Raw genomic sequence first — 25,520 nt, 5'->3', positions numbered from 1 at the left:
TGTATATTTTACTGCAATTACCTGCCTATAATTTGTGGATAATACATTAAAAAAAAACATTTAAATTTCTCAGTGCAGATCATAGGCCATTGTGCTGCAATCAACAGCAATTTTTCCTGAACAAAAAAACAAGTTTCAAAACTAACTCTCACAAATTAATTTTTTAAAGATATTAGATGGTGCATACATGTAAGTAGAAGCATCAGTAATTTTTTAAAACAAGACACGCAATTGAATTTCATATAAGATATCTTTATTAATAATACAGACAGCTACCAAAAATTTACATGTGCTGAATATATGCAGCATGCATTAGAGGCAGGAAATTTATGGTACTTACGCTAATATAGTTACTTTATTTACAGTGTTTATACTTACAGTTAAATGTTTATACACTTGACAAAATGTCATTGGTAATACAGAGTGGGCAAGAAGTCCTGAACACATTTTAAAAATTAATAAAAAAAATCAACCTGCTGACTTAAAAAGTGCAGTTTTTTTAAATTTATCAAAAAGAAAAAAAAAAGTTCCAATATCACTCACCAGTGGGGCTGTAAAACAAACAACTCGACATAACACAAACAGTGCATAATCGATGTTTATGATAATTTGTGTTACATAAAACTATCATATTTCAATATGAACGGTTTTTTAGCTTGGGCTACATCTAAATTGGTGAAGGGTGCTAATGATGAAATATGGCAGTTTTATGTAACACAAATTATGTGTTATGTAGAGTTTGTTTTACAGTGCTCGGGAAGGTCCACACATAAGATCCTGTGTCGAGTTTGTTTTACAGTGCTCGGGAAGGTCCATACATAAGATCCTGCGTCGCGTAAAAACGTGGAACAGCAAGTGGTGCAGAGAACTGATTATGTTCATTACTGGACACGGCCCGTTCTCTGTTAACCTCCGAAGGTTCAGGTCCATCCCCAATGATCGCTGCAGCTGTGGTGAACTAGGCACAAAACTCCACTACACCACATCATGTCATCACACCAAAGAGTTCCATCTAAGAGCTCCCTCGGAAGCCATGGAAGCAACATGGATGGCCAATGCCCTAAAAAGGCCGGAGCCGACAATAAAACTGATCAAGCTTGTCAGATTTTTACAAGAAAACCTGGACAAGGCTAAGATGATCGGACCAGACTTGGATAAGGAGAGGTCCACCACCATCGCTGTGGAGCCAAGACGCTCAACTAGGCTGGCAGGAAGACATCAGCGATACGCCAAAGACTCCGACTATGTCTGACTATAAACTTGACCCCTGACCAAGCTGAACCCAAGCACGTCCTGCGCTGAAGGACTTCGGTGAACGTTCACTGTACAGTTGTGTGTGCGGCTTCTCCCCCTTCTTTTATTTATCTGTCATCATGTTTGTATATATTGTAATTATAATCTAGTATTTTCTTTTGTCTGTTCTTTTTTTTTCTTTTGTAAGCTTTTTTTTTTTTACTTTTTTTTAATGTATGTATTCTATGTACATGGAAAATAAAGTTCCCCAACACCACCCAGCCTCTTAACCAGGACAAGGGCTGATATTGACAAATGTTGACAGAGCCTGGTGGTGTACAGTTTAAAAGTACAAAAAAAGTGCCACCTGTGAGTGGAATTTTAATTGCCGCTTTTTAAATTTATTGGGGAAAAAAACTATAGGTCATGATAAGTATTTTAGTGTGAACTATACACATTTTTATGTCAATTGGTTGATTTATTAAATTTGTCCAGGACTTTCGTTGTGCCTACAATGCATATCCTACTATTTATCCAATGATGTAGATGAAGCACTCCTGTTCCTGTGAGTGTCAAATAATTGGTCTACTATATACACTATTCTATGTTTAAAATGTTCACAGTTTATCACCACAATAAATAAAATAAACTTTTACACATAAGCATACAATCTACTCACAGTTCCCCTACATAGAGCCATTTGTATTTTATCAAGATCAGAAACTGCACACCAACACTCTGCAATAAGACACTTTTGTGTGACATCCAAGTTGAAAAGATTTAATGTATGGTAAATTGCTTTAATTTTTCTAACTTTGACAAACCAGCTTTTAATATTCTTGGCAGCCGCTACTAGTACTCTATAGCGATGATCCTGTGTTTGGCCTAAAACCTATCGGGAAAAAAATACTTTTAATGAAAATGATATGACCTATATGAACTACAAAATATAACAATATTTAATATACACTCAGAGTAGTAATAGTATAAAGATCCAAATTTTAAATGTTGAGCTATCTGTATGAAACAAAGAATGAAAATAAATTTTAATAGCAATATGCCAATAAAAAAAAACCACAAAATGTTTTAACGATACTGAAAAATATTCTTTTTATGCTTTCACTTCTAGTATGGATCACTACTGCTATACTATTATCTACTACTGTATACAATGAGCCCTCTGTATTTACTGTCTTTTTGACGTTTTTGGGGAAATATTGTTCCTGAATTTTTTCTAGTATCAGAAAACATTACGTGTTAAAAATGACTCTACAGGCTTTTCTAATGCTTCTTTATGTTTTTCTGAAAAACAAAAGAAAGAGAAAACTTTGCAACATTTCAGCACACTGACTATGCACAGCAAAACAGTCAGTTACTGCAGTTCAACATCATTAAGGTGTCAAGGAATCTACCACTCAGATACATAATACCAGGATATGATGCAAGCATTTTGTAACATATTCATAGACCATTCATAGACCCTCTGCATAAAAGTCCAAAATCGTCATTATATCTTCAGTTATAGTTCCGTTCATAATCCAGACAGGGTCGAAATTCTGATAGGGGGCCATTCAAGTATTACGCAAGCAGATTTTCAGCCATTTTTAACTCCCCTTGTCAGCAAAATTTCGTCAGCAGCTTAAAATATTTCATATCTTCAAAAAGGGGTGGTTGATGACATAAGCACCCTTCTAATTCCCCTCCCCTTGTCATCAAAAGTCAGCAAATCCGAAACCTCCCCCTCCCCTCAATGCTGACGTAATACTTGAATGACCCCTAGATCAAAATTCCAACAAATCAAAATCCAGACAGGGTTGAAATCCCGACAAATCAAAATCCTCTCTTTCTGTCGAGATCTTCATTTCTCCCGGCGAGAGGCATTGGGGCGGCAATAAGAACAAATACAATGCCACAACAGGCAAAATGTCAAACGAGGTGCCTGAGAAAAAGGTGTCCATAACACATATGGATGTTATATATTTCAAAACTACAGCAACCCAATTAAAAATGCAATTACAAACAATATATATACATTTTAAAATGTATATTTTAAAAGAGTAGCCCCTTCCTGAGAAGGGGTGCTCTTCTCAGCACCCCTTCAATCAAGTCTATGTCCCTCTGTAGGTATGGTCTCCACAACCTTACAGCATACTCCAGTCCGGGACGAACTAAGCCTCGCAAAAGCGGAAGAATGACTTAAGAAGAATGCGAAGAGACCTATTTGAAAATGAGACCACACAAGCATTCAATTCGCTTTTTTGACCACCGCTGAACAATGTTCAGAAAATCTAAGTTGCTTGTCAATGAGAATTCCAAAATCGGTGACCCTAGTTGCATCCGGGATAGTGACACCATTCAACTCATAAGAGAACCGTGGGTTGTTCGAACCAAAATGAGCGACCATGCACTTGTCAACAATAAACGTCATGCTCCATTCATTTGCCCATGCTGCAATCCTGTCCAAGTTGGTCTGGAGCAACTCCCTATAGCTTTGATTCCCAATTACCCTCATTAGCTCCATGTTAACTGCGAATTTGCTAGCAATCCCATCGATTATCCTGATCAAGTTTATCGATAAAAAGTGTAAAAAGTATAAGGCCAAGGACACTTCCTTGAGGAACTCAGAACTCCACTTGTGATGCCGGTCCAACCGGAGAATTCTCTGTTCACCATAACTCGTTGTGATCTATCTCTTAACCACAATTCTATTCAATTCAGCAAGTTGCCCCCAGACCCAATCTTGGTAAACTCTTGAAGCGTTTACACATGTTGGACCCGATCAAATGCCTTCTGAAAATCAAGGTAAACAACATTTAAATTTTTGCCCTTACACAAAGCCTTTGTCACGTGATCATAGAAGCAAAGGAGATTATTTTGAGAGGGAGCTCGTCAAACTCACTGGACGATAATTTGACACAGCTTCTCTACTACCCTTCTTAAATATCGGGACAACGTTAGCAGGTTTCCAATCTCTTGGGACGATACCCTCAGCAAAACTACTCCTGTATATCTGTGTGACTGGCCCCAACAATTCATTAGCACATTCCCTGAGGACCCTGGGATAGATGTCATCTGGTCCTGGTGCTTTGCTTGCACATACATTTCTTAGAAGATTTAGGACCTCCACGTCTTCTACTTGAATATCGTTGAGGGCTTTATTACCCCATGCAACACCCGTATATTGAATATCATTATTTCCATTAAAAACCGAGGCGAAAAAGTAATTGAAAGCACTACACATGCCTACATTGCTCTCTACCCTAGAGCCTCCTATCAAGAGGGGGCCAACTGTCCCCTTACATCCATTATTGACGTATCAAAAAAATGATTTTGGGTCAGAGCCAATGTTATCTGCCAACCTAGATTCAACTTCCTTTTTACTATCCCTTATCGCTTTCTTCAACAGTCTTCTTTTATCAGTAAACAATGATAGGCCAACTGGTCCACTTTTATACTCTCTGAATGCTCTTTTCTTTTCAAGATAAAGGTTCCGCAAGCTATCCGTGAACCATAGAAGGTGCGATGTACAAACACGCTTTTTTCGAACAAAGGGTATGACGTCGTGCAAAACAGAGGACAGCTTCGTGCTAAATTCTTCCCATTGACTTACCACCCCTACTGATTCCAACCGGTCTTTGAAACTTCCGCTAACCATCCTCTCAAAACATCACATTTAGTTCTCCGAAAACGAGGAACCAGTCTTTTGTTATCAACCTTACCCGAGGAAAAGTTACAGTGAAATCTGATGATACGATGATCACTGGAAGAAAACTCGTCCCCCACCGTAACATGTTCAACAAGATCCTCAGAACTAGTAAGAACCAAATCCAAAATAGCAGTACCCCTCTAGTGGCTTCTGATACAAAAAATTGTTGAGCACCAACTTAAGAAAGTCTCTTTCATATTGATCTCCAGCTGAAAGGTTCTCCCAATAGATACCTGGGCAATTGAAATCCACTAGTATGACAACCCTCTTACGCTTACACATGTAAGAAATTTTATCATGAAATTTGGTGATGTAATTTTGATCCCTACTCAGTGGTTTGTAACAAACCCCAACAAGAAGATTACGACGTCTTATTTTCAAGCTCAACCCATATAGTTTCAATATCACTTCTCTGCATGTTACACTCTCTAGCATTCAAACATGATTTTACGTATATCAACACTCCACCTCTTTCCTATCCGATCAATTTCTTAAAAAAGTATCATATCCTGAGATGTGTAAGAAAGATTCATCTCCATCATTTGCCCAAGATTCTGTAATGGCTATAAGATCCAGGCCCTCTGCAACCATCATAGTTTCTAAAAAATCTTTATTACCCAAGCTCCTGACATTAATTAGCACACATTTTAATTTGCCCGGTGATTGTCAATCAAGAAGCCATCCAAGTCAGAGGTGGGTAATTCCCTGTCAGTACTGTTGCAATTATCATTAACTAACCCGCATTCCTGACTACTAGGTCTGGGAGTAAAAAACCTGACCTAAGACTATCGTAAACTTCCCAGACCCCCTCCTATTTAGATGGATCCCATCCGAACAAAGCCACTTATTGGTAAATGCGGGAAGCTCCAAGAATGTGACCCCAAGTGAGGAGCAAATGTCGTTCAAGCCTAAATTGAATTGATGGATCCTACTCCTGTACCTCTACTACTTCCTGGCAGCACTGGAATCACTGCCACATCTGAATCCTCCTCCCTAGCGGAGAATAGTAAATCCTAATACTCTGACAGAGACTCACTAATATTCGCTCCTACCCGATTCATTCCCACCCAGAGGATTACCTGCAAGAGCAACATTCGGCATTGAAAAACGTCTCAAACGCTGCTAATGTTCTCCCCAGGAAGATAACAGCACTAGAATAAACCCTAGAAAATCCCTACACACTGTTCCCTAACCATAGAATCGCTGATGATTAAGCACCTCTATCACTATCCCCCTCTACCTTATCTACGACCACCCATTCACCGTTTAAACTGTCGTTTTTCACGGAGATTGCTTCTCCATCAACAGGTGGCTCTGTTTTAACCGCGACCTCTAGAACCCCAACTTTTTCTCATAACACTTCGACCTCGAGTTCCAACCTTGCCCTATCCAAAAAACCCTTACACTTGAAACTATCAGCAACTATCTACCTAGATCAGGGAAACCTCCTGTCGCAAGCTCTACACCACACTAGTCGAGGTCGAGGCATACTAACACTATTGCTAAAACTAGATAATACTTAAAAAATAGGAAAATGAGAAATGTTAACAGGAAATTAAAATAACGTAAAATACATTACAATGCAAAATATACATAAGCGATTGTACGAAAAAATTAATTAAAATAAAATGCTCATCACTAAATCACGAAGAAAATAATTATGTATATAAAGAATACAATACACCCAAAAAAAGTATTAAGCTACATAGTACAATTTATACTTATTAGAATTAGCTAACTGTCTCTATTCGCTAACACTAAAACAGTAGAACCAAATGAAAAGAACAAAAATTACTGAGAGTACCCGGGAAGAAGTATATACCGTTTGCTAACACTAATGTATAAAAAAAAACCATGAATTTATATCGGAAGAAGCGGGGAAAACACAAACCTGGTGAAAGTACAAAGAAAAATGAAATGAGAGAAAAAAAAAACCACTTATCTCGCAAATCCAACGATGTTCAGTTCAAAAAATCCGGTGACAAAATCAAACTATAGAGTAAATTAAACACACAATCTAGAAGAAAGAAACACAGCAGAATATGACCCAAAAATAAAAAAACGCTAAGTAAAACTCATGAGAACAAAGAATAACACAAAGACAGACACAAAATGGCACACCGACGGATAATCCTTCGGTAATCCTCAAGCAACGGTTCCAGATAGAACAGCTGCTCTTGGTCGGCAAGTGGAGTGCGATAAAACACGTCTAGCCCCAACCACGACCAGAATGATGAATGATATATTGCGATCAAATAACTTTTTCAATTTTAATTCCGCCATATAAGCCGCATATTGCACTTTGTCAAGATTTGCATTTCTCACTACGAGGGGCATAAGGGAGGCAATAACAATAATAAATTGTGATCTAACAAATTTTTTCCAAATTTATTTCCGCCGTATAAGCTGCACTTCACCCTTTCTGTAGGTATTATCATTTCTCATTGCGAGGTGTGGTGGGGTGCCGATAACAGTAATAAATTGCGATCAAATACATTTTCAAATTTTAATTTTGCCGTATAAGCTGCACTTCACGCTTTCTGTAGGGATTTTCATTTCTCACGCCGTGAGGCGCCGATAAGAGTAATAAATTGCGATCAAATATAAATTTCGAAATTCTAATTTTGCCATATAAGCTGCACCTCACGCTTTCTCTCTGACAGGATTCCTATTTCTCGCAGAGAGGGACGTTGTGCCACAAACAAGGTAGTAAATTAAGATTACAAAAATTAAATACGTATGCTTCGCTGTATGCTTCTTTCCTCTACCCGATTTCTTGCAATACGAAATATTGCGAAGTGGATTCGAATAATACATCAAGTTTAAAAAAATTGTACCACAACGTTCTGTTCTAGGACCATTGTTGTTTTCAATTTATATCAATGGTTCTTGTAAATTTAACCTAAATGGATCATTGTTATCTTCTGTGATTATACAGTACTATACGGTGAGAACACTGAAAGGAAATATCTCATACAATAGTAGAGAACAGAACTAAAATCAATTCATGGCAAGATAAACTAAAATTAAATGTACAAGAAAGTAAATAAATGTTTTCAAAAACCAGTTATATAACGCTAACCCACATCTGCATTAAGATCCCTATTCGCTGTCAAATAATTACGCAATGTAACTGACAAGAAATAGGGTCTGAATATAATTTTGGCATGATAATGCAAGATGATCTGAAATGTACATGGGGATTGCAATTTAAAAATAAGACTTTTTTTTACAGCTGTTAAAATTCAAGTTTTTATGCATTGTCGATAAGAAATTCATCAAAGATGTATTCTCTGCATGACATATTCAATAGTGAATCACTGAGTTTGTGCTTGGGGGGGGGGGGGGAGGTGGCAATGATAGCAACATAAATCAACCCCAACTGAACAACATATACAAATACTTCTAAAATAAAACATAATGCAATAGACAAAATTGTATGTACAGGATTGAACAAAAAAAAGAAATGCTTGTGAATTAGCATCATGAAACAGGAACTTATAGATATATTATTTATGAAAACAATAATATAACTAGAAAGCATTGGTTACAATGAATTGCACTGTTTACGAATTGCGCGTTGAATTTTCTTTATTTCTTTTTATTGTTTTGTCTGAATTATATTGTTTTGCATCATGTCATTCATCGTGTTTTTGTTCTGTTTTATTGTGTAATTCTTTGAAATAAAAAACCCAAGATCAAACGTTCACAAATTCCAAAAATAGAGAAAAAAATTATGAAATAAATCCTTATTACTACCATTTAAACGGGTATTTAAAAATATAAAATGTTAAGATACACTGAGGCAAGGGGAAATACAGGGGAAGTAGAACCCAATATGAGTCGCAAAATTCAGTTAACTTCCATGTTAATCTTGCAGAATTTTTCTTTAGTACCTGAACTGTTTTTCAGTCCATATGATTTTCCCAACTTTGAAGTGCGGATACAGGCTGATCTCCCCTGATCTCGGGCTGTTAAAAAGTCTCGCCACAGAGAACAGGCCTACAACAGTAAAATCTACATACATCCCTTAACACCATCATTTCACCACTCCGGCATAATAATTAACAGCTGATATGAAACAAACTATTAAACACATTACGTTTAATATTTTAGATGTTGGAACAAATTAACAAAACAAATTATTTTTTGTACAATACTGCTTGTCTGAGGACATCAGAAAATAAGGAGCTAAATATTGATACAAGTGAGAGATAGATGGCTTTTTCCCAGTCTATACCTCAAAGAAATGGACATTTTCTGGATATTATGCTGAGGTGAACTTTGAAAGCGAAGTCACCAGGTTTCCACTGAGAATCAAATCCAGGTCCTTTTGAAAACCGGGCTAGCGTGCTACCATATAAGGCAGGATAATATTTCCAATGATGTATATTACCAGGTGTACAAGTATGAAATGCGGATTTCAGAAAACAGATGGTGCACCAATGCAATTTGTGCTATAAAGATTTGACACTGCGCCATCTTGTTGTGTCATCAACAAGTGTCAGATGCGCACGAGTGATAAATTGGAAAAGTGGGTGCATAGTGTTGTATTGTTGTGTTCAATATGTCGAAAGTTATATTGAACAAAGAGCATTCGTGGACAGCATTAATTTTTTTGTTTTCATTTGAAGAAAACTGCTGCTGAATCATACCGATTACTTTGAGAAGCTTATGGTGAACATGCTCCATCGCAAGATACGTGTGAATGATGGTTTCTGTGTTTCAAAAGGGGCGACTTCGATGTTGCAGACAAGGAACATGGAAAACTGCCAAAAAAAAAAGATGTGGAATTGGAAGCATTGTTGGAAGATGATACTACACAGACACAAAAACAACTCGCAGAGCAATTGAGCGTTAGTCAACAAGCTGTTTCCAATCGCAATGCCCCATGACAATGTGAAATGCTTCTTGACAATGGTCAATGTGCAATGCTCCATCACATACGGCAAAAGAAGTTCGCGGCACGTTGGAAGCATTCAGCTGGAAGTTCTACCCTATGCGGCTTACTCACCAGACTTGGTTCCTTCCGATTACCACTTGTTTACATTGATGGGTCACGCAGTTTCTGAGCAGCGCTTTGGTTCGTACGAAAATGTGAAAAAATAGCTCGATGAATAGTTCGCAGCAAAAGGGGAAGATTTTTACTGGCGTGGTATTCACAAATTTCAGGAAAGATGGGGGAAATGTATAACAAGCAATGGGGCATACTTTGAATAAAACACTTTTTATCATTCTTCCGAATTTAACATGTTTTTTTTGAAAAAAAATCCGCATTTCATACTTAAGGGATACGGAGGGGGTAAGTTTTTTACTGCAAAAATTCAAAATATAAGAAGGTAGTCCCACACCACCATTTGTGTGCATTAACGTACAGGTTTGAAACCATGTTTTAGAGAGCTGCAAAGCTGTTTTCACACTGGGTTGCAAAATACTTGAGCCCATCCCTGCGAGAAATAAAGCAAGATATTTCCCCCATCTTCCTCAGTTTGTAAACAGAATTGGGAGGGGGTTTATAATTGTTGGAATCTGATTTCGAACAATAGTCATTGAAATAAAAAATCAAATTGGATTTTCAACCGAAGGTTATTCCCTTTTATGAAAGGGTAAAAAAAAAAGGGAATTCTTTTTTGCTGCCCTGTGTGGCTGCACCTTGCACACAGAGCCACAACTAAGAGAGAGCACAGGAGTCTGGAGCCCCGGGTGCTTGACCACAAAGAGAATACCGAGTTGATGTTTTTTTTTCCAAAAAGCCGGATTTTCCTAGAAACAGGCTTTGGGGCTGAGTGCACCGAACTGGATCATTTTGTGTCGGCAGAAACTTGTTACGTAATCACGCTATGCGTTTGTGTAGCATGCCGCATGAGCTCAGGGTGGCTATATAGTACATGGTGGACAAAAAGTCAGTAGAAACTTTAAAAATTCATAAAAACCGGAAAAATAACCAAAATAAAAAAATGGTTTGAAGCATTAGCATCGTTAGGGTTAGGTCACAGGAATTTTCTTAAAACCGGAAAAAAACAAAATTAGCCAATAGGTGGTGCTGACATACACAAGTCCAAGAAAAGATACACAAATAACGAACAGAATGCCTTCAAATTGTTTATTGCAGCAGTATGTGTTCCACATGACCACCACCACAGGGAATAACACATTGCAGGCGAGTTACAAATCAGCTACTCTGTCATTTGCATGCTCCAGTTTTGAGGGGGAAGGGAAAGAATTAAGAGAAGATGGGTGAATGGCACAAAGCATTTGACTCCTCCAGAAGCAGTCCGCCAATCACACTCGACGTAAAGTGAAGTCATGAGCGGTATTGCGCTCTGTAGGAAAACAGTCATACTGCTTTTTTTATTGGTGAGTGGACGGTGCGTCATGCTGGGTGAATCACATTGCGCGTGCGCTGCACGAAACCTGCTCCTAGGAAAACTAAATAAATTTTTGTTCTTCCTAGTTGTGGCCCTGCTTAATTCTGGGCCTGGGTATTTGAAACTAAGGTTTCTGAAACAATGAAAGGTGTTCAGTTGTGTGTGAATGTGTGGTTTTTTATAATTTTTTTTGGTCCACGTTCATGCATTGCACTATTAGGAAATTTTGGTAAGGTGGGAGATAGATAGATTTGGTAAGGTGGGAGATTGGGGGGGGGGTGAAATGCATGCTTTCCCAGTGTGAGAGAGTACTGTACTTTTTTTTCTAATTGCTCCTTGTGAGACGGATAGAAAAATGTAGCCTAGGCACAGGATCCCAGTTCAAAGAGGGCCTAGAAATGATAACAGACATTTTTTACGTCAATATTTTAAAATATATATACTGTGATGGCAATTTGATTCCATGTTTTGAATGCAACACTGGAGACCACTTTTCTTGTTAGCAGAAAAAGGGGGTGATGGAGGAAGATGACTTTCTCAATTCTCTTTATTTTTCCCATCGCTACTGGACAACAAAAGAGAGCAAACTGTCCAGTATCTCCAGAAAGTTAACGAAGAAAAAATGTAGTGTGTGTGTATTCTTATCTTCACGGAAATCAGTATACAGTATGCACACTGCTCATCAAACCTTGAATTTTTTTTTTCTCATCACTTATTTTCCATGTGCAATTCGCACAGATTTTTTTTTTAAGTTACCTTAAGGATTATTTTCTATTTGTGTGTGTATCCAAGTTTTCTAACTCATTTTGGTGCCCCCAGCCCATGGCCCTCTTTAGACTTCTTTTTTCTCATGCCCCTATCTTATACACTCCCCTTCCCCCCATCTGTTCATGGAATCTTTGCCCCCAACATCTTGCCCCTGGCACATTTCGTTCTCGGTTGCGCAGCCCTGAGACCGCCACTGATGATACCCCCATATCAGGGCGGGATGGTAAAATTTGTTAAATAGGATTTTGTCATATTGTAGTCTGATTGCAGAATTAATCAAATAGGAGTTATTTCAGGAATGTTCAACAAAATTTGTAAAATCAGAGCTCATTATACCAGGTTAAAACTAGGGCTCACAAGTATGGTCATCTAAATCATTGTTTCTCAACCTTTTTCAACCCATATGGCCCTCTTTGAATAATTTTTTTCCTCATGCCTCCTATCTTATTGGCTCCCCCTATCGGTTCACAGAATCTTTGCCCCCAACATCTTGCCCCTAATACGTTTCATCCTCGGTACATTCCCCCCACAAATTTTGGTCCTGACATTTCACCTGCCCTGACCATATGAGCAACCCAGTGAGTGACCCTGCGAGTGATCAAGCTGGACATTTACTCCCTGACATTTAACCTGCCCTGACCTTTCGAATGACCCTACGAGTATGCATGTGAATGATGGTGAGTGACTTTAAGAATGATCAAGTTAGACATTTAGTCCACGATCACATTTAGCCTGCCCTGACCATATGAGTGACCCTATAAGTGATTAACACTAGAATCGCGGAACTTTCGGTATACCTAGAACAGCGGACTGGGTCAAATTTACCTAAACTGTGAAAGAACGGTGTTTCATAGTGAAAACAGGAATTTATTTTTGGTTTCTGGATTTTTCCCCTATTTTTATTTAATTATGTTTAATTGCGTATTCATAATGGAAAACTATATTTGTTTATGAATATAAAATTGTCTTCAAAATTAGCTAAAAATTAGCTGATGTAATTCAGTAAAAATAAGATTTAGTATACATTATTTACTCTATTCAGTCTAAAAACACTTTCTAGTAATCCCATAATACAACAAAGATATAAAATAAGTGTGTCAGATTGAATATGAAAAAGTCTATAATATGATTCTGTCAAATAAGTATTTTGATTTCTTACTGATAAGTGGAATTTACGATGAGCAGTTTGGAGCAATTTTTTTTTCATTATTCTTGCACATTCATTGCATGTTGAAGTTCTACAACCCATGCAAAAATTAACAAAAACTGTTAATTTTTGCAGGGTTCATACAAAATTTTCAAAATGAAAAGTAAGGAGTTTTTAAGGAGTTTCAAGCAGTTTTTAAGGAGTCATGGCAAACTTCATACCTTACAAGTTTTACAGCAAAAAAGGGGCAGGACACATATGCAAATTTATTTTTAATTTGCAAACAAACTTTCCCTCTTCTCAAAAATATAGACGCAGAAGTACTTCAAAAATTACAAGTTTTGATTTGTTACCCAGCATCATAAGAATTCATAAAATAATCAATCCACATACATGCTTTCTGTCATCACTAAAGTGTTCTAAAACCTTCAAGTATTAGTCAAAAATATAACTCATAACAGCATCACATAAATTATAAAAATTCTAAAAGTGATATTCATTCCCCCTCCAATTATTCAAAATAAAAACTACAGCCGACAAAGATTTTTCTTACAAAATTATTTATATTTGCTCTAGGCACACACACACACTTCCAGCACAACTTCCTAGATAGTAAATTGCCCATAGATGGTAATAGACCTGAGTTGTGCTTGGTTTGAAAGAAAGAAAGCCCCCCCCCCCCGGAAATCACTCACTCAAACAATCTGGGAATGTGCCGCAGGCCGCTCAATTGAAGTAAGAATTTGCCACGAGCCACTCGAAGCAGGCCACATTTAGGCCATGTGTTGAGCACATGTATGCTTTAAAATAAGGGGCTGTTCAAGTATTATGACAGCAAATTTTCAGCAATTTTTGACTCTCCCCTCTTGTCAGAAAAAGTCAGCAAAACTCTCACCCTCCCCCTGTCAGCACTCTGCCCCCTTCCATCCTAACGCTTATTGGTGGAATCTGAATCTGAATTGGGGGCTTCCCCCCAGATCAAAAATTTATTTTTTTAATCCACAAAAATTTTTTTAAAAGAATTGTACAAATATTTTTTACAATTTTGAAACAATATCTTTATATGTTATTATAACCAATTTTTGTTAATTTCAATGCTATTTGAAGGCTAAGAACCCAAAATTGCTAAAAAAATTCATTGTGACCCTACCTCTCTAAGCCCTTGGTAAGCCTTGACCCACGGTAAACATTCGGCCTTTGCGGACCAAATGTGGCCCTCGCGTTATGATGTGACCTGTCCCTAAATCTATTTTTGTAACAATGAACCAAGTGACACATTTACAGATCGCTTAAGTGACTCATGGCACAATTCCAGACCATTTAAGCGATCTGTGGCACATTAAGCGATCCCTTGAGTGACATGTGACAAAGTTTTAGAGCATTGGTCCTGCCACCAGTGCGGTTATACATCACTCAAGATATCCGCGGCACATTCCCAGATTACTTAAGTGATCTGCGGCATAATCACGGATCACTTATATGACGCGCGGCACAGCTCCAGAGCATTTGGATCCACTAAGTATTTGAAGATCACTAGAGTGGCTCTGTAGGAGACTCAATAGGGAGAATGTTAGTTCAGGTGCCCACAAACTAGTGAAAAGTTAGTGAAAAGTTTTACTCGTTTTTCACGCACCAAGTAAGACGGCATTAAGAATATTTCATATTTTTTATAAAGGGTTGGTTGATGATGTAAGAATCATCCACCCCCCCTCCACATCATCAAGTCAGGAAATCGAAAATCCCCCATCCATGCTGACGTAATACTTGAATGACCCCTAACATAAAGATACCCGAAAGTTATTTTCTGAAGGTTAAAAAAAGTGGGTTCAGCTATAGCGGCTGATCGGCTCGTCCCCCCCTCCTCCTGTAAAACCAGACGTGGCTCGTGCTGTCACTTTTAAAAGCCGGATTTTACTAGCAGGTTTTCTATGGCACGCGCAACATGAATCACCCAGCGCGACACGCCGTCTATTCATCAATATGAAAAGCAGTAAGACTGTTTTCCTACAGAGCGCAATACGGCTCACGACAGCGCTTTACGTCGGGTGTGATTGGCAGATTGCTTCTGGAGGAGTTAAGCATTGTGTGCCGCGCGTTTCGGCGATCTTCCCTTCATTTTCGTGTTGTGTCTCTTCCCTTTAAACCGGAGCATGCAGTCGATAGAGTATATGACGCCAGGGTCATATACTATATAGTCGTCCTGAGCCGATGCGCCACACTTGGAAAACGCAAATGTGTAACGTCATTATGTAACTCATTTCTGCAGACACGAAATGATCCAGTTAGGTTCACACGGCACAAAAAGCCTACTCCTAGGAAAACCTGGCTTCAGAGATGAATGCTCGTTACGGGATCCCAGGAGAGATAAACCCATTCTCTCATAGAATCTCTTGTGTGTGGATAGAGCCTGTTCTTTTTTTTTTTTGCCTTTTTATTTACAGTAACCAATCTGCGAAACAGATTCGCTTTCCCCACTTGACTTCAGTTTTTAGCACTTTAAGGCGCGGCGGCGAAAAGATACGCTTGTCGTCGTCCCTTACTCTAGTGGAGAACTGAAATTTTTTTCCCTTTCTTCTTTTTCAGTAGCGAGTTGCAATGTGAATAGAACACGTCAAAAAAACTGCGGAAAGCAGTGACATTGCGGTTTCTCGGAATTTTCGTAGTGAGATATTGGCTGTAAGCAAATGGGAAGGAGGGATAAAATAGGAATAGTAGGAGAGAATTGCAGTAAAAAAAAGGCGATTGCGGCGAAAGTACGAAAATAATAGGAAAAATAGGAAAGCTGCGAGGTCTGCACTCAGTATACTGCGTAATATAGGAGGTTCGAGACATCGTTTTGCCGCATAAGTAAAAACTTAAAATACTTTCTCACCACTGGACATGGGGGAATTTTCGGCCACTGGTTCAGCGGAGTGATGTCGTTCTACGGACCATCGATTTCGAATGCTGACCAGTTTGCGACATAGGCAGGAAAACACGTCAAAACTAGCGATTCGGTAAAAAATCATATTTTTAGAAGCAAAAGCGTATAATCGTATTAATTTACTAAATACGACAAAATCGTAACGGTTGGCAGGTATGCACAACCATTGGATGTTCCAATCCCATCCCCTGCTTTCACATTTCCTATTACAAAGGGAGAGGGCATTTTGTTTTTCTCTTTTCTTCCTCTTTATATTCGGGGGAAACTTCCTCTTATTTTTCTAGGCAATGCTATTCATCACCATGGGGAATGCCTATTCTAAGAAAGATCATCCCTTCACAGAAAAAAAAAAGGACTTTTTCAGACGTGGCTGCAAAAAGTAAGGAGTTATAAGGGCCCTTCCAGAGGGAAATGAAAAGTTAGGAGTTTTTAAGGAGTCTGTAAGGATGTGCGAACCCTGGTTTTGTTTCCACATTTTTATGTTATCTGACATCAGATTCATTTATTTTTATTTATTACTCTTATTATTATTTTGATCGCTCACGAACAGATACATGATCAAAAGTGCACGAACGTTTCTTTTTGCGCAAGGGCAACACGTATGATGAATGCAGCTCTTCAATAAGATTTTAGAGGAACTGTTTTCAAAAAATAGTTCTGGCCTTCTGTACTGCTCTATACAAAATACAGGAATATTTTTATAGTGAGATCCAGGATGTTATAGAAAACGTCTGTGACGCCACCTTCACCGAATATTTTCTGGGCATTTGATCGCTACAACTACGATCATTACACTTTGTTGAATTGTAGTGTGAAATAGTTTCTGTGTGTGTGTGTGAAAAAGCTTTTTGGAGCTAACTACTTCCAATATCGACTGCCAGATGAAACGTGCTAAGTAATGAAAAACTTGTACACATCGTTCTTTCCTTGATAAATTGTCATTGTGTTCCATACAACTGTAGTTTCACTATCTTTATTGTGCGTGAGATAATATAGCTCTTCAATTACATCTCGTCTCTACTAAGCTCGTATTTCTTGGCTTTTAGCATTTAAGCCAGCTTCAGTGTAGTGAAAAGAGGTGTAGGTTGAGGCATTTCTGCCCTTGTTCTCAAATGGCTTGATCAGATGCATCACTATGTGCTCTGAAAGACAGATTCGTTGGACGCTGATACTTCCCAAAGTTTGGAAATCTGTGCAAAACGTATTTGGTGCAAGCCAGAATTTTATTCTTTTTCTGTGACATCGTTTGCCTATAGAATTTTAAACTACATGGTTTTTTAGAGTTAAGCTTTTATTCTCCCAAAATCTTTATTGAGTCCCATCAGAATTCCAGGTATTCAAGTTTACAAAGGGAAAAAATATTTAGCACTACTTGCCATTCCATTGAAAAAAAAGATAATCTGCTCTGATAATGAATTGGCCTTGACCTTGAAAGACCTTTATTCTTCACTATCATCATTTACAAATAATTTTAGAAAGGGTAACCACTTCCAAGAAAATTCTACACCCCCTTTTTTCCTATAGAATAGTACGTTGGGTCAAAATGACCAAAACCAATGTGAAGATAATAACATTTTCGCGAATTAATATTCATACAATTTCATGAAAAGTTACAAAATTTTTTTATCATTTGCATGTAAGTTTTTGAGATAAATGAAAACGAAGTTTGATTTGGGTCAAATTGACCAACTCCGCGGTTCTAGTGTTAAGTGTGAGTTTGACATATACTTCCTTGGCTAGTAGTAACAACTTACATATTTACAAACCTCTTCTCCTTTCATCTGATTTTCACCCTTGGCCACCTTAAAATATCCCAGGGCGGCAAGGGTTGAGAACCACTGATCTAAATAAGAAAACTTTTCATGGCGATGGGACTTATTTATCAATATGAAAGCCGATTATGCATAATTACTGGCAAAAGTGATTTTTTTTAGTATCATAAAAAATTAACTATGACCCCTGGTGCTAGAAAATCTGATAATTATTTACTCTGGTGGAAGTGGAGTACTCTTAAAAAGGCTAGAATATCACAACTGCAGTATTCCACATTATTTGTACTGCGGTTAATATCGTATTGTGTACAAAAGTAAAAGGAAAAGAATTCTGTACATTCAAGTATAATGCATACATGAGAATGTCTAACTCTGCTCAAAATGAGTCTCTCTTGAAATCTGGGTGATATTTGCAATAAAAAAAAGAAAAGAGAGAGGGAGAAAACATCTCTTTTCTTCCTGAAAATCACCTGGATTTGCAGAAAAGACTGAATAACCTACCTTTTTTTTTCTCAATATTTTGATTGTGCTATTTAAAACATGTTGTATGCTGCAAAGAATGATTGTGCTTGTAGTCAACTTTGAAAGTCAATGTGGCGACAGCAGTTCTGACACTTTTGCACAGTACAGTGGGTCTTAATCCTTTTGGGAGTGTTAGTGTCAAGAAGGGGAGAGGCTATACTGAGCCATCTTTGTTATGTTTGTGGCGCTACTTGTCTTGTACAATTTTTATATTTTTATTTTATTTTTTATGCCACTTACTAGCTAGGCATTATCTAGTGTGTTCTTGTATTGGAGTTCAGTCTGGCTCCAACTGTCGACCGAACATGTCGTAAAAGTCTCTCTCTCTTCTATTAAATAACTAAAAAAAGAAAGGAGTCATGACTGTATGTTTCCGAAATAACAACCAGACACATCCACCAGCACTAGCATCACCATATGTTTTAACAAAGACGTTAAGAGGGAAGAAAAAACAGTAATATACGTCCAGAGCAAATAATCTGCCTCATGTTTTCATGTGCAGAACCGTTTTGAAAAGGATTTTTTCACATTTATTTTTATGAGCAGATCCATCGGTCGGTTAAAATGTAATGTAAATTGGATGTTGGCTTGACTGTTAGCTGTAGAGGTGACGTTCTTGTAAAAATGGCAATGAAATAAATAATTTTTGTCAAGTTTGCTGTTTGAAAACATGATTTTTATCAATCCTAGTCTGAAGTAACAAAGAAAGACACTTGAATTCTTTGATAAAAAGCAGCCAAAAATCACATACAACACCCCTCCCCATATAGCAGAGAAACTGCAATTTTTGCATGCAAATGCATCACAATAAGGAACTATTCAGTGAAGTGACCAAGATATTTCAAGCTCCTAAATGCTTCATAAACTTCAAAAGCCTTTTTTCCTTGAACACTGAATATGGGTATCAAATAAAAAAAAATTGTAAAAACATATTTTAGGAGAGGTATTGTTATTATACACAATATATGCAGTCGAGTCACATTGTGACCCCTTTCTATTTTTGATAGGAACTGCATGTAGCAAATGAAATAAAGCAAGAGTTGCAAGCTGGCTTGATGCAAATATAAAAAATGAGATGTAAGTATTCTGGAAATGCATCATACATTACTGTCAACATACTGTGTGGTCTTGTGATCATGGTGACAGACTCGCATCGCAAAGACCTGGGTTCAAACCCCACCAATGGCACAAAACTGGTTGGCTGAAGTTACATTTCTGTAGTTTCCAACTTCAAGAGGTGAATGTGAGCTGATCTCCGCGTTAAAAAGTCAGGCCACAGAGAGCACAAACCTATGATGGTACAAATATCAATTCATCTATACAGCACTAGAAAGTCATGCACAAAACTAGCTAAGCACTCACACAGTTAAGCACACATGCACTTCTGGCACAACTCATTTGGTAGAAAATTGCCCAATACGATAGACCCGAGTTGTGCTTGGTTTGAAAGGAAGTCATTACTGTCACATGTTAAACCAGTGTTTTTCAAAGTGTGTGTCTTCAACCTTTGCCAGGGGTGTTGCTGCGAGCTGGAGATATTGATTTGTGAGCCTATTTATGCTATGAAGTGGCTCTGTTATAAGGTAAAATGTCTACTTAACATTTTAGGGAGCCACAGATGAACCACAAATCAGCAAAGGAGCAGCAAGTGACAAAAGTTTGAGATCCACTCACTGTGTTAAACAAACTATTAACCCATATTTTTAAAGAAAGATGACTATATTAGCTTTTTGGCCAAGCATCACAGTATGATGGTATGTATGTATGAAATTAAGCAGTTGATGAAATATTAACTATTCATTAATTTATTTATTGTATGATAGTGTTTATAAGTGTACCATAACTAGACAAATAACCACAGAAATAAACTAAAGTAAAGACAGCCGAGTATCAAGTGCTGTCGATACATTAGAGGTGCATCTCAGCTGAGAAGGTACATGAGGGCTGAAGTGTGCAAGCTCTTCAAGAATAGAAATACGACATGCTATGCAGCCTTAAAATTTTAGAAAGAGAATGATAAAGATTTCTCAGTTCTTTTCTAGTCCCTAAATTCTCTAAGCTTGAAACCAATTGACCTCTTTAGGACCAAACTCTATCATTCTTTTTATAGATCTTCTATTATGCACTTTTCAGCAGCTATTGAATGGACTGAAATCTCCCTGGATATATAAATCAAATGCAATAACCATCTTCCATCTTACAGTGCCACTTCCAGACCATCTTGCTGTGTCTAGAACTGCAAAACCCTTTTTCTGAATATAAGCTGGTGGTCAGATTAATGTGATTTGACTGGGTGAAACATTATTTCAATTTTTTTTTTCATACACATATCAAAAATTGTTTTTGCATGAAAAAGGTAATTTAGCAAAATTTAAATTGTCAAATCTCAGTCAAATATGTGGTAGCTGATGAAAAACTTATGTTATTATTAGTTTGACTCATTGGAAATTCAGATTTTTGAATGAAGAGAGGAAAGTTTGTTTAAAACCGCCAAGTTAATTATTAGAGCTCTGATTTTTATGCCCTAAAGATGAAATGTTGTTGCTCATAGGTTTAAAAACCTGAATTTACCAATCAGCAATGGCGTTTCATCTTTAGGGGCATAAAAATCTGAACACTGCCCATTATGAATATAGTATTAGTAAAAATATCAAACTGCTGGAGAATAAGATATTTGCAAGAATAAATTATTCCACTGCAATTATATTTAATTACTGAATAGGAATATTAAAAAAAATTCACATACATTTTTTGTATGGATGTATAAGCACACATTTCTATAACTGAAACATATAAATAACGTGAGAAAGCAAGATTTCTATCAAAAATTGAAGTAATTTTTTAAATTCTAATTTTATTAACGTTTGAAGAAAATCTCATACGAATAATGTTCTTTTATTTTCAAAAATTGTCGATGAGGGTATTTCAGAAGGAATGCTTCACTTTTCAACCACTTTTCCAAATTCAGGTTTCTTTTTATTTTTTTTATAACTTGTTCTTTTTCTTTCAAATAAAAATTTTTTAACCTTTCATTTCAACTTTTTGAAAAATGTATGTACAATCAAGATTTATACTGATGTTTCAACACTAACTAACGGTGTGATATGGCTCACATCATCTGATGTTCAAACACTACTACTACACTAACATGCACCTCATCTACATTCCTCTGTGGAATTTCTATCGAATTGGTATGTTGGAATGTGTGTGTACCTGTACAACAAGAACAGATTTGCAAGCAAAGATAACCAAGTTCATTGGTCAGTATTTGTCTAAAAAACTGGAGCAGGTGGGGAAGAAAGAAATTCCAAGAATTATGTACTTTGCACTTCCAATTCTTTACTGAGAGAGGGTAAATTTATTTAATCCATCTTATACCCACAAACTTTTATTTAAAAGAGGAAAATTTCGAGTTATAAGAAAAAATTTTAACACTAAAATAATATGAATGTTTCTGAAAACTTCAACTTAAATAGATATTCGACTTGTTGGGAATTAACTGCATTTGAATGGTTTTGATATCATGCCTTTTATAAGGCCAAAAAAAAAAAATCACACAGTAAACCACACTCACTGTATTTAAATCTTCAATGCGAGTCATAACTCCTATTGACATCTCTCTTCTGTCAACGGGTGTTTCCGGACAGGGATATAATGTTGCACGAAAACTGAAATTCAAGAAATTTTGGTGGAATTAACTTACTTCCTTTCAAAATGTCAAATTAGAATAAAAGCTTTAGGATATTTTTACTATTAGGTCATTCGATTAAAACCTAACCTAAACTGACAAGTTGACCAAACTGACATCTGACTTTACACTGAATAGATTTGGTTCACTTAAATATTTATAATGTTATTTTCTATTTGAAGACAATGTAAGATATTTAATATTTCTGTATTAGAAATAAAATCATTCTTCTTAAATAAAACTTGCACGTCACTACTTTTTTTATGTCTTTTCAGTTAAATTTTTTCCATCACAATGAAAAAGGGGGGTAAAAGTTCATGACTTGATTATATGCAGGTTATTGGCCGTCTCTTACCCAAAACACAATTGAAGTAGCAATTACTTTAGTTATGTTTATTAATTTTGATTCAAATATTTGAACAATGTTTTAAATTATTTTTGACCACTCCTCAAGTTCATGATCAAATTACACAATTTTTATATATGTGATAACTGCATATAATAGTAACTGCTGATAATAGCATATTTTTAAACAACTCCAAAAAAATAGGGGGAAACAGTCTCTCATGTTATCCAACTTTAAATAAAAGCTAACTCAGCCAATTGGCAGTTGATTGACAGGAAGGAGGAAGGATGAAAACATGTCATCAGGCTAAGCTATCTATATAGAGGTAGCTGGGCTCGAGATTGCTGAAATGAGTGTTTTTTAAAAAGATAATATATTTCGGGATTGCAGCTGTAAAGTTAAATAACATATTTGAAAAGTTTCTAAAATTGGACATTAATTTAACATGTTTGTCTTTGTAATTAATTTAACATGTTTGTCTTTGTAATTAATTTAACATGTTTGTCTTTGTAATTAATTTAACATGTTTGTCTTTGTAATTAATTTAACATGTTTGTCTGTGTAATTAATTTAACATGTTTTTCTTTGTAATTAATGTACATTTTCACTTAATTTAATTAAAATAATTACTAATTATTGATTTCGGAAAAGCTTGTGCACCATTGTGACAGTAAACAATTAAGAAAAACTATTTTTTCCTATTTTTAAAAAATCTTTTGTCAATGGGCATGGAAAATAAAATTCCAGATCAAAAATCAGGATAAAATTTCCAAAAATTTCATTGAAAAATGATAAATTAAATTTCTCTGTAAACAAATTTAAAAAATACAGTGGCCCTATCATTAAACTTTTTAATTTACAAAAATGTTAATTTCATACAAAAAATTTTATGAAAATTGAAAAAATATTTAAACAAAGTATTGCGCAAATGAAACATGAGTCAAAAATGGGTAAGAAAGATGGCAAATACTAAAAAACAAAAAATTTCATACACTACATAATATGTGATATCAACAAATTAGGAAAAAAATTAAGAGTTGCAAGCAATAAAATATAAAACTAATCACCCTTCACAAATTTTTTTCACCCTATTTTTGAGTTGTTCCCCTTGGAAAAAAATGATGAATACAGACTTATATACTTGATCACCCTAAAACAGAAATTTTGAATATTAGGCAACAAAATATAAATGTTTGATCAATAAATTTTGTGACCTGACATTGATATACAAGGTGGCTATAATTAAAGTGAGCTTATTCCGAAATATATGTAGAGCCTGTTCTGGTTGACATATTTCTTTGAAACAGGGTACGTGTTATATATACCATTTGGGGGGAGGGAAAGAAAACGTGTATGTATATATATAGTAGTATGATACATTATATAAAAAAACACTGAAATTGAAAATTCAAAGCAAAAACATACCAAGAAAAACTCAAAATAAAATTTTATTTTTTCCAAAGCCAGAGTATAGCGCCCAAGGCGGCTGTATATACATAACTGGAAATTATACAAATAAAGATAACAAAAACAGAAAATATAAGGAACAATGAATAGTATTAAAATTTTGAAAAATATATTTTTTGGACAACTTCCTAGAATTAAAAAAACATGGAACAATGTAAATGATTTTCTTAATGCTTTTTCTGACTTCTTAAATATCTTAAGTGGCGACAGATATCCATGTTCTTTTATGGGTTTTAAACTTCACCCATGTTTATTGAGTAGTTAGTTAACGCCATTTGGCTTTTAATTTTGTGATACCCCAATGAAGTTGAATTTAAGGTAGGATCTTTGTTACTTTAATTTTTCATAAACTACTTTGGAACACACTTGTATTGTGTGGTGTCCATTTATTTAAAATTTTATTTATTTTTTATTACCAATGCTTTTTCCGTGTTAGTCTAGTGATTTTTAATTTTGATTATCTCAAATTCGCTTTTCTTTCTCATGTATTTTGGACTTCCAAAGCTTGTTATTGCAAAAATGTCGGGGAACAGATGGTAATTTTAGCCATTCTATGGCTTGCCATCATCAGAAACATTTTTGCTTGTCTGGAACAATGTCGGGGGTTCCCCCTTGAGAACAACCTCCTCTCATTGTTCCTTATATTTTCTCTTTTTGTTCTTATCTTTATTTGTGTGTGCGCATATATATAAAAATATACATTATGTTGCAAAATTGATACATTTTTGTCGAAACTCACCAATACCAGCGCTATAGGCAGCTGAAATATGCAGTGTAGTGTAGTGTATAAGCATTGTAAAATACTCATTGTTTATATATGAAAAATTAAAAAGCAAAATTGATGAGAAGATATGGAATTTGAAAGCATTAAATCAAAATTAAAAACAGTATATGAAAATTGAAATTTTTGAATAAGGACAAGCATGGGCACTGCCTGAATTGAAAGCAAATATAACATCATACAATTCTTCATGTTACTATTGATCTTTCTATAATTTGTTTTGAACATGTGACTGATGCAAATACACATTGAATAAATGCTGTGATTAAATAAATTTACATTTCTTAATTGCCGTTTAATTTTCTTTATGCATCATTTTTTCACCAGGTGGTGTAGGTTTGAATTATCACTTTCATTGCAGTTTTCTTTTCAACAATGTAACATATACACCAAATTTCAACAAAATATATAAACCACAATGGGCTCTACATAGGCCTGAGTGGGGTCACTTTAATTTTAACTATCATGCACTGGTATAGATCAAATTCTTGAAAAACAAAGTTCTCTTTAAACATTTTAACTGGAAATTTCCCTGTGTGTGCACACATACACAAAAATGTCTTTCTCCATGTTAAGTTATTTCATCATAAAAAGTTTTTATCATAAAATTTTTTTTATACATGTCTAATGAATGGCAACTTTTCTTAGAAAATGATTTGCATGGTCAAGATGGCCAAACAACACTTGCATCATACAATAATAGAAGGTTAAAATATATACAGTACAATATGGTGAGCGATAAATATGATTATTCATAACTGGTAATTAAGTATAACCACACATCGTTTCGGTACATTTG

The 25,520-nt window shown here is 36.0% G+C and overlaps 1 protein-coding gene across 5 annotated transcripts in view; it reads right to left on the bottom strand.

Annotated features, from left to right (window-relative positions):
- The window catches only part of Vha100-1 (V-type ATPase subunit a family protein Vha100-1), a 167,005-nt gene that overhangs the window by 51,591 nt on the left and 89,894 nt on the right, over positions 1 to 25,520 (bottom strand). For all 5 annotated transcript variants that reach the window (XM_089253437.1, XM_089253436.1, XM_089253438.1 and 2 more), the window contains 3 exons: positions 23,541 to 23,623; positions 22,014 to 22,107; positions 1,913 to 2,125 (listed from right to left, as the gene is read on the bottom strand). In XM_089253437.1, the coding sequence (XP_089109563.1) occupies positions 1,913 to 2,125; positions 22,014 to 22,107; positions 23,541 to 23,623 (390 nt within the window). The remainder of the gene's footprint in view (positions 1 to 1,912; positions 2,126 to 22,013; positions 22,108 to 23,540; positions 23,624 to 25,520) is intronic.

This window comes from Pholcus phalangioides, unplaced genomic scaffold, assembly GCF_987345545.1.
Source record: "Pholcus phalangioides strain wild (caught in Gottingen) unplaced genomic scaffold, Ppha-v1.0 ptg000039l_1, whole genome shotgun sequence".
In the NCBI taxonomy this organism is placed as follows: domain Eukaryota; kingdom Metazoa; phylum Arthropoda; class Arachnida; order Araneae; family Pholcidae; genus Pholcus; species Pholcus phalangioides.
Note: the sequence above shows the minus strand (reverse complement) of the source record. Positions and strands in the feature narration are given on the sequence as shown.